The following is a 10,609-nucleotide window of genomic DNA, read 5'->3' as shown; positions in this document are numbered from 1 at the left end:
GAACGTGGACAGCATGGTGTGGTGTTAGACGGTGTCACCGCGCGGCCGAACCTGCGTGGTTCAGATCTCGACACCTGACACATATATAGCATTGCTTTTGCAATCCAGCCAGTCGCAGGGGCCCGCGCAGATCATTGGCTCGCGGAGTTTTTAGAGAATATCGTCACTGCGGGCTCTCTCTGTCATAGTTCTAAGCGCAGCGGTGCGCAAACTTCTTGAGCTGCGGCCCCCTTTCCCGGGAGCCGCAGCGTTCACGCCCCCCCCCCCCCTCTCCCAATAGCTCTGCGTCAAATGGCGTCGCGGGTCATGTGACGTCACGTGACCCCGTCGCTTCAGCGTCGCAGAAGACCCAGCTGGCAGGTGAGTTACAGAGGCCACACGCCAGAGCGCGGGACCTCTGCAACTGCCCGCGGCCCCCTAGAAATTCTCACCCCCCCTTGAGGACGTGCCCCCCAGTTTGCGCACCACTGTTCTAAGTTACTCACTCCGTTGGACAATATTCCTTTGTTTGCGGACACGGGTCGGGCCACATCAGTCCTTCATTTTCACACAGTCATTATTTATGATGAACAGCCCTCCAAATATATGCAGACCATATACTTAGAAGCATTGCTGTGGAGGTTACCCCAGTATCCCTACATTGGTACAGATCTGTAACTCTTATTGCTTCTTATACTGAGGGAGATTCATCCGTCAAAAAAACCCCGGATACATCCTTCGCCTGTGTACGGATATTAACCCTATACACTACCAAGACCCGTCCGGCCGTGGAGGAGTTAACAGGGCAGAATAATTGGGGGTATAGTCGCCGCCTTCTGCCTTTTACTTGGAAATATGTTCCAATCCTCAGAAATTCTGCAGAAGGGAGGGGGGCCCTGACCGCAATCCCGTGAGGAACGGGGACCGTGGCATCCGTGGCCCTTGTACCCCTCTTCCGTCGTAGGCTGTGAACATGTCCGTGTCCCCCCACTAGGGAACGTCTAACCCCCCCCCCCCATTTCTCTAATGATCTGGCATGGCGGGGAAGCCGCAGGGAAGATCTTCGGCTTCATATAACACGGAACATGTGGGCAAATTACACGTTGACAAAATGTTTTACAATCTCTCCATAGATTTCAGCTCTCACAGGCTGCGGTGTGATGAGATTCCTGTGTAAGGTGTTGCTGGCTTCTCCAGCGTTGCAGTGTACCTGGCCATGTTAGAAATGTGTGTACTGACCCCGGCAGGGTACTCGGAACCATTATACACTACACTGTGCGCAGCATTACATAGAACACTATGGTGATCTTTCCCACAGACTGGAGGGTCTCTGGTCTGTCAAAAATGAGTCTGCGTGCCCCTGCTCTTGGGATAGAGAAGAATTGCCACTCTTCGTTGGCCCAATAAGCTTCCACATCCTTCCGTGCCCCCTCCCCAAACCCCATAACCTACGCTGACCCCTGTGAGTGGAGAAAGCAGCCCGCCGTTTCATTATACTTTAGAAACCATATTGCTAACGATACAAAACCCCCCGAGCGACCTATCCGAATAACCCGAATTTATGTCACTGTTCGGCCATGATGAACCCAAATGGCCCTGCGACCATGCCTCGTCTTTCCCGGCCATCTGGCTCAGAGGATATGGCAGCCATGTGTGCACGACATGCTGTATGTACCCTGCAATGAACCGGAGCCGCGGTGAACTAAGGCAACCGGAAGGTCACCCCGCCAGCTGGGACAATGGACAGAGACACAAGGTGCAGAGGCCGGCCAAAGGTCCGAATCCCTGACCTCATGCCCTCTTTTACCACTGATGCCTTCACCCCTTCTCTGGGAACCTTGTTTCCCCCACATCCCGACCCCCGTGTGCTGCTTGGGATGTCTAGTTCAGGTGCAGAGGGGGCCAGGTCACGTGGAACTCCTTCCATTTGGGTCCTGTTCAGACTATCGCCACCGCTGGTTGGTCGCTCACTGGCAAGACTACATTTTGCCAGCTAGGGGAGCCAGCCAGGGCATGGATGACATTGTGCTGCTTTGCAAAGCACCCCCTCCCAGACCTCTCTGGCAGGGAAGGGGTTAATCAGGGAGCATCGCGCTTGGGTTCTGCACGTTGCTCCTCGAGGGGTTAATGCCGTCCAGCTCCCGTACCATCCGTTTTTGGGTTTTTGTTTGACGACATTCCTGTGGGTTCCGCACTTTCCCTCTGGAGGTTGTTCCAGGACAGGAGAGAGTTTCTGAGCTTACTGAGTATCCTTCTCGGCAGGTCCCTGGGAGCGACGACGGGACCAGTAGTTACAAGGTGGGGGGGGGTGTCACTAAACTTCGCTATCCTCTTTAACACGATGTTACCGTCACACCTGGGGATCATAACGCAGCACACAGGGAACGTGACATTAACCAGGACTGACTGACTCTCGTAAAAAGCTCGTTATTATAAGTGATGCGGAGGTGAGCTACTTTCAGCCGATATGGCGGTGGGACAGTGTACATAGCGTTTATTAACGGCCTGAAAATCCATGCGTTCCCTCGTGACGGAAATGACTAAAAACAACATTTTATATATTTATCATTTGGTCAGGGGACCATGTGCTCAGTAACATTCTCCCCCAGCGTTCAGACAGTTTAAAAACTCCCTAGCACCCCCCCCCGCCCCTCACCCTATCGGGACCAGCTGTGCGGCTGAACCAAACTCCACGCTAACACCTCCAAACCTTCATGGGATCAGCTGTGTGGCTGGACCATACTCCACCCTAATGTATACTCCGCCCCACAATGAGCAGCCACTTTACTTTTTGTTTCAGCATTGCCCCTTATTCCCTCTAGCGTGTGAGCTCTCCGGTGGCGCAGGGCGCTCATTACCGTCTGCGTGTGAGCTCTCCGGTGGCGCAGGGCGCTCATTACCGTCTGCGTGTGAGCTCTCCGGTGGCGCAGGGCGCTCATTACCGTCTGCGTGTGAGCTCTCCGGTGGCGCAGGGCGCTCATTACCGTCTGCGTGTGTGCTCTCCGGCGCAGGGCGCTCATTACCGTCTGCGTGTGAGCTCTCCGGTGGCGCAGGGCGCTCATTACCGTCTGCGTGTGTGCTCTCCGGCGCAGGGCGCTCATTACCGTCTGCGTATGAGCTCTCCGGCGCAGGGCGCTCATTACCGTCTGCGTGTGTTTGCGCGCCCCTCTCCTTATTTATATGTCACTCTGTTCAATGTAATTAGCAAATCTCTGTAAACCCTGTTGTACCGCACTGCGGCATGTGTTGGCGCTTTACAAAGAAACAATAATACTGTCAAGGCGCCAAACCGCAGTGCGTGCAGACAGCGTGAGGTGAGAGGTATAGCTGTCAATCACAGCAGAAGCTTCCAAAGTCGTGCCCCACAATGCCCTGCTGCCATCTACTGTACAAGCGCGTTGCCTACGTCCTCCTTGTAATAGGGTCTGAGAGCGGAAGCTTTATATGTGCGCCCCGCGTCTCGCCCCCGGCTGCACGGGCGAGTTTGGGTTTTTTAGTGTACATTCTTCTGCCAATTTCTTTAATTCCATCATTAAAACCAATCTCCTGGACAAATATAGAGAGTTAGTTCTCCATATACACAGGCTGCAAAACGGGGACAAAACAGGCAAAAAAAACCCTGCCGCAGAATTAGAAATAAAAACCAAAGGAAACAAGTGTTTTTTTATTTATTTCCGCCAGTTTCTGTCCGTCGCGGACTTTTATAAATGTCCAGAATATCTGCCGAACTCCCGAAATCACACGCTGACGCTCACACGCCGAATTACCCAGAGTACTCGGGGGTATTGGATGCTCAGAGACAGTAGGAGGCTATATCTCTTTCAGCATCAGTTTAACGCCATAATTACCATGATACAATGGGCCCCCACCGTGCACGGATAATCCTGACACGCTGTTCTCTATATGCTTCAGGCCTCTTCGACGCGTTCAACATCGATATCAAGCGGGCGAGGATAATTCCGGGGTCTAAGGATGCGTTCTTTGGTTACACAGTGCAGCAGCATCAAATCGCAGACAAGAAATGGTACGTATGACTCACCAGGACGCCATCTTTATTTGCGGGCACAGACAGGAGGGGTCTGTGTTTGTATGATGTCACTGTGTGCATGCATGTGCAGTTATATATGTAGCGGGGTTTCCCCCACCCGATGGGAGAGTCGGCCATTACAGCGTGTGTGGTGCTTGCTACCTGTTGGTAAGCAGGAGGGCTCAGTCGTCCGCCGGTGTTTGTGGGGACACAAGACAGGTTTATATATATATATATAGCCGTTTGAAAGAACCACAAGCACTCCGTCTGAATCAACAAAATACTGGGTGCAAATCCTATAAAATAATTTAGGCAATACGATACCGCATCAAGATGAAATATCAGAGGCAGCACTCCAAATGGTAATCAAAATATTGTATTGAATCAACAAGACATTATTCCAACGTTTCGGTCCACAAACGCTCAAAGGTCCCGTTTGTGGACCGAAACGTTGGAATGATGTCTTGTTGATTCAATACAATATTTTGATTACCATTTGGAGTGCTGCCTCTGATATTTCATCTTGATGTGGTATCGTATTGCCTATATATATATATATACACACACATACACATACACATGGGGGCTGGTAATGTATGTATGTTACTGAATATGTATGTACAGCACTGCTACCCAAAATACTTCCTGTAAGCCTGAGTAACGGGCGGAGCAGAGTAATTGGTTGAGTAGTGTAATGGGATGAAAAGAGTAATAGAGGAGCAGAGTAACGGACGGAGTAGAGTAATTTGATAAGCAATATAATGGGATGAGAAGAGTAACAGATGGAGCAGAGTAATAGAGGAGCAGAGTAATAGAGGAGCAGAGTAACGGGGGGAGCAGAGTAATAGAGGAGCAGAGTAACGGGGGGAGCAGAGTAATTGGATAAGCAATATAATGGGATGAGAAGAGTAACAGATGGAGCAGAGTAATAGAGGAGCAGAGTAACGGGGGGAGCAGAGTAATTGGATGAGCAGTGTATTTAATGAGAAGAGTTTTGAGCAGAGAAGAGCAACATAGCAGTGTAACTTGTAGCAGTGTAATTTGTAGCAGTGTAACTTGTAGCAGTGTAACTTGTAGCAGTGTAACTTGCCTTGTAGACTAATGAGAAGATCAATGTGTTACTTTCATCTAGAAATTCTGTGGCTTCGACACTTTTGAAGAGTGGGAAGTATTTTAAAGATGAGCTGGGGATTCAGGGTGCGACACCCAAATATAACAGCTGGGAACTCGTGCAAGACAGAAACTTCCTCTTCAAACTGCCATTACGCAGAGCCCCTTAACCCTTCAATGCCTGTAACGCATTCCAAAACAATATAGCCGCGTGCCGAGCAATGCATCACAAGGCCCCCGCCAGCAAAGGGTTAAGTGCGTCTCAGGATAATGTTTGCATTTTTGTGGCGCGCTTGTATGTCATTTGGGATTTGTAGGAATCTTCAGTGCTGACAGCGTCTTATCTGGAGGAATTCGTGGGCGAGTGTGGTGACTTTTGGGTGAGAAGTTTCTCTTGGAGCCAATTGGGTTATGCCAGCGCTGAGATACCTTCTTACTGGTATGTAACAGTTCTGGGTCTTTACTCCGCATGTCTAGGCCTGGTTGGAAGGTCCAGTCTATACTGAAGGTATTGTGAGACCTGGGAAGTTTCTCAGAACTTGGAGGAATAGGTGGTGGGTACTTAGTCTGTGTAACTTTGCCTGATGGGTGACAGGACCAGGTGGACTTAAAAAAACGAAACTTCAGGAAACAAGTGATGTAAGTGTAACCCTCCTTGCTCGGATCCTAAAGAGTTTACATCAACTGTCTCTTTAATTGGCTTACTTAGTGCTAATTACCTTGTCGGGGTACTGGATCCGTGTCGGCCGGGTGTTGGTAATTCAATGATGGGCACCAGGAACTTTGTTCATACAAACAGCAGCTTTATTAATCACAGTCGATAAAGTCTCAATCCCAACATATTCGTTACATCTTGAATAGTCTCATTAATGTCCTCTATTTGTAGTGTTTGTAGCCTCTTCCCTAGATGCCCCAAATCTCCGCTAAGACTTGACTTCTTATGGGCTACCCAAGTGGTCCCCCTGTTGGGTAGCATCAGTAGTGCTCCATTTCCTTTAGCCCCTGCCGGGCCCTGTACTCTCTCTATGTCTGCTGTCAGTATTCCCATCTCGGGTACTGAATGTCATCTCATGGCCTTCTGGGTGAGAGTCAGCTGTGGGCCCTCCGATTGGACTGATCCAGCTACATCTTGGGGCTGCGGCTTGGGTAACCACTTTGAGGCATAGGCTTCCTATATATGGATCATGAGAGTAGTCTGGAGCCATTCCTGGGGTCTCTGAGTAGGGCGCTGTCCGTAACTATAAAACAATAAAGGGAATCCTTATCCTATATTCTAGACCTATATACACTATTCACAGTGAGGTCCCTCCTCTTCAACTCCTCCTGGGACCTGACCTAGAAACCTCTCCCTACTATATATTTTGCAATGACATCACCCTCATTAGGCAGAAGTGTGATGGGGCTATGATTCTGCCTAGTCACCCAGAACCATGTGATGGGAGGGAAAAGGAGCTACTCTGTGTAGGTCAGCACAGATAACCCTCCAAGGCCATAGTAATCCCAAAGGGGGGATACATAAAGAAACAAGTAACTTGGCAAGCGTGTCTCAGAGTATTCATGGGGAGTAGGAATGGAATTCGTACTAAGTGCGATGCTCTGCGGGACGGTCCCAAACACAGAACCTACAAACTTGTAGGGAAGAATAGGGCTGAATACATCTGCTTTGTTTTCCTATATATTCTTGTTAGGAAAAGTCTGGCGTTTTGCTTTAATTCCGGGAGCTTTGTTTTGGCAAAACTCTTCTAATCAAACTGCCAGCGTTTCGCCCCTTCTCTGACATGACATCATTCATGACATCATGCATGACATCGCACTCTCTCGGTTGTCCGGTTTGACTGTAGTGACCAGTCCAAGTGTTCACCTCCCCCGCATCAGTGTTTATTGATGTTATAGTATGGGGGGGGGGGGGTGGGGGTTGGTTTACCGGGGATCATTCTTGTGACTCCCTGATTATAATTTTGCCGATCCCTTCTTCATGCAGTGGTGGGCAACTCCGGTCCTCAAGGAACCAACCAAGGATATCCCTCCTTCAGCACAAGTGGCTCAATCAGTGGTTCAGTCTTGAGCCACTGATTGAGCCACCTGTGCTGAAGTCAGGGGTATCCCTAATACCTGTCCTGTTGGTGGCCCTTGAGGACTAGAGTTGCCGCCCCTGCTTTAGAGGCTGTAAATGAGCGGTCATACACTGTATTGCTATATAGCACAGTGTATGACATGCAGACACACAGGGTCACTGAGCTGCTCAGTTCGTACTGTAGGATGTCCCCCGCATTATTGGTGCTGTAGGCACCGACTGCATTGCTGATAAAAAGCAGTGGTACTGTGTGTGATTCCAGGAGAGCCTAATTCTCTGTGAGATAAAAAGGCGCACAACTCTTTGAGACCTCTGTCCTCAAAAGGTTTTTCTTATTTAGGATCCAACAGGGATGGCTTAGTGATAAGAATCCTTTTTTGTACCGTAAATAAGCCGGGTACTCTGTGCCCTGCAAACCGTGGCACCGGCACGGCGGGTATGTGTGCAATGTGGGGGCGCTGGCTGTATCTGTCCCAGCAACGTGGGGAGGGGGGCTTGCTTTGTGGGGTCTCTGTCTGGTGGAGAGTTCCCTAGGAGAGGTAAATAGGCCAGACTGGGGGAAGCCCCTTAAACCTTTGCAACGTCTTGCCAAGCAAGACAAGGCAACCAGGCCTCTCTGGCCGTGAAATGGTTAAAAAAATATGGAGTAATTGTCACGGGAAACCAGGACGATTACACCAGGGATCAATACACGAGACAGAACCGCAGAGTTGAACAAAAGTGAATTTATTGGAAAAAAAGATTCCACAAACCTCCAGTACATAAGACCCACACAAACTCACCAACTGGGGTAACTACCTAGAGCCCTAGGTGCGGGTATCTCCGTCCAGGCGTTTACCCCGATACGCGTTCCCAACATGCTATGACTGTGCTCGTGTCCAATCAGGAAGCGGATCCGCAGGGCTGAGCTAGGGGTGCAGAATAACCGCCCCAGAGCCCTGGGACAGAGTCATGTTAGAGTATCCGTAGTCAGTGGGCAGGCAGGAGGTCAGGGCAGGTGGCAGTGGTGCAGAGTCCAGGGGACAGGCAAAAGGTCAGGACAGGTGGCAGTGGTGCAAGTCCAGGGGACAGGCAAAAGGTCAGGGCAGGTGGCAGTGGTGCAAAGTCCAGACAGGAGGCTAAATGTGAGGGCAGGCAGAAAGCAGCGAGGTCGGGGTCATGGTCCGGTGTCGGCAACAGAGGAATCCAAACAGGTAACAGGAAAAGGCGTGACAGCGCAGACCGACAGGTGCCACAAAACATAGAACTTTGCTCGGCCGACTCCCACTGGGAACTGCAGTCTTAGGCCTCAGCCAAGCTCCCCGCTGGCGTGCTGAGGCGCGCTGAGGCTAAGGGAAAGCGGGTGCTTTCCCTGGACTTAGACAGCGCGTCGTCAGGGGGCGGGCCAGGGGCGGGCCAGTGACGTCACGGAGCTGGTTCGCCCTCATTGAGCGAACCGCTCACGTGACCGGCCCTGCGCTCCGGCAAGCCGGTGAAATGTAAAATTTCCCTAAGACCTACGCTTCCGCGCGCTCTAATTGCGGCTGTAGTGGCTCAGTGCCGAGCGGAAGCGCGCCTCAGCCAGTAAACAAAATGGCCGAATTGAGCACAAAGGGCAGGCAACCTGGAAAACCCAAACTGTAGAAAAACCCGGCACGGATCGGGCAGAATCCTTACACTTGCGCCACTGTCCTCGATGGTAGGGGCAGCACTGCCATGCTCTCCGGTAGTCGGTAATTTTCACTTCTCCCGCCGTCGCTTCCCTCCAAACTCCTTCGCAAGTCTCCGGAACACCCTCGGAGGACTTCGGCTATTTAAAGGGCCCACTTCGGCTCTTTGAGAACTCTGCAACAAGTCTCTGGAACCAAAGTCGGGTTCCTGTTTATATAGCTCTCGGTCTCCATCCACCAACATGGAGGACAGAGGCCCGACCAATCCCAGAGCGGATTGCCTTTGGGTTTCCAATCGGTGAGCAAGGGCTCGTCTGCGTTAGACCAATCCTGAGCGAGGGGAGGTTACCGGACTTCCAGGACAGCCCATGGGTGGACTTGAGTCGAGGCGGGGCATTTGAACTGCCCAATGGGAATCCTATCTACAGGGCACCGTCCCACAACGGTTCCCCTGGTCCTCCCAATACCCCTCGAAGGGATAGCCAACTCAGTGTCTGGGCGACGAACAATGGTCCCCCCCGCAGGGAGCCACTTCCCCCACACCTGAGTCCACAGCCCTGCCTCGCTCCACAATGTCCCGGGCCACTCACCTTATCTCGCCCAGGATCTCCTTTGTGTTGAGGCTGGATACTTGTATACCCGTCTTCCACACAAAGGACCGTACGTTTAAAACATTCAACATACAGTTAACCCCTGGTAACCGAAGTGATGGAACCCCGGCTACAGAATATAGCATCAGCCCAATGTGGGAACAGTACACAGATACCGGACTGGTACAATAATCTGTACATACATAAATATATCATATTATTGGCAGGTAGGAGTAACGCGGGCTTAACATATATTTAAGAGCAGACATGTCTAACCCTACCGTCACAGTAATATTAAGAAATTGGGACAATACCTTGTAATCTGATAGAAACAGTGATACTGCGTGTGGGTGGGTGTGTGCAGGGAGGGGATGCTCAATGGGAGGGTGTGTGCAGGGAGGGGATGCGGAGTGCAGGGAGGGGGTGAGAAGGGAGGAGATGCAGAGTGCAGGGAGGGGGTGTGCAGGCAGGGGATGCAGAGTGCAGGGAGGGGGTGTGAAGGGAGGGGATGCAGAGTGCAGGGAGGATGTGTGCAGGGAAGGGATGCAGAGTGCAGGGTGTGTGTGCAGGGAAGGGATGCAGAGTGCAGGGTGTGTGTGTGTGCAGGGAGGGGATGCAGAGTCAGGGTGTGTGTGTGTGTGTGCAGGGAGGGGATGCAGAGTCAGGGTGTGTGTGTGTGCAGGGTGTGTGTGTGTGCAGGGAGGGGATGCAGAGTGCAGGGGGTGTGTGCAGGGAGGGCGTGCAGGGTGTGTGTGTGCAGGGAGGGGATGCAGAGTGCACAGGGTGTGTGCAGTGAGGGGATGCAGAGTGAAGAGGTGTGTGTGTAGGGAGGTAATGCAGAGTGCAGGTGGTGTGTGCAGGGAGAGAATGCAGAGTGCAGGGGATGTGTGCAGGGAGGGGGTGCAGGGCAGGTGCAGTGGGTGTGTGTGTGTGCAGGGAGTGGATTCAGAGTCAAGGGTGTGTGCAGGGAGGGGGTGCAGAGTGTAGGGTGTGTGTGTGCAGGGAGGGGATGCAGAGTGTAGGGGGTGTGTGTGCAGGGAGGGGATGCAGAGTGCAGGGTGTGTGTGTGTGCAGGGAGGGGAAGTAGGGAGGGTGTGTGCAGCTCCCAGCTGGTGCTGGGTAATACTCTGCTGCTGAGATTTTCCTGGCTCTGCTCCCTCTGCCCAGATGTGAGAAGCTT

General features: G+C 51.7%; 1 protein-coding gene across 1 annotated transcript in view; it reads left to right on the top strand.

Moving 5' to 3' along the window:
* Positions 1-3,346: 3,346 nt before the first annotated feature.
* ITGA11 (integrin subunit alpha 11) overlaps positions 3,347-10,609 on the top strand; it is a 59,898-nt gene continuing 52,635 nt past the window's right edge. The window contains exons 1-3 of the mRNA XM_075576259.1: positions 3,347-3,425; positions 3,892-4,003; positions 8,077-8,143. Of these exons, the coding sequence (XP_075432374.1) occupies positions 3,347-3,425; positions 3,892-4,003; positions 8,077-8,143 (258 nt within the window). The remainder of the gene's footprint in view (positions 3,426-3,891; positions 4,004-8,076; positions 8,144-10,609) is intronic.

Source organism: Ascaphus truei, chromosome 18 (assembly GCF_040206685.1).
Source record: "Ascaphus truei isolate aAscTru1 chromosome 18, aAscTru1.hap1, whole genome shotgun sequence".
Taxonomy (NCBI): domain Eukaryota; kingdom Metazoa; phylum Chordata; class Amphibia; order Anura; family Ascaphidae; genus Ascaphus; species Ascaphus truei.
This window is presented reverse-complemented; position numbering and strand designations above follow the sequence as displayed.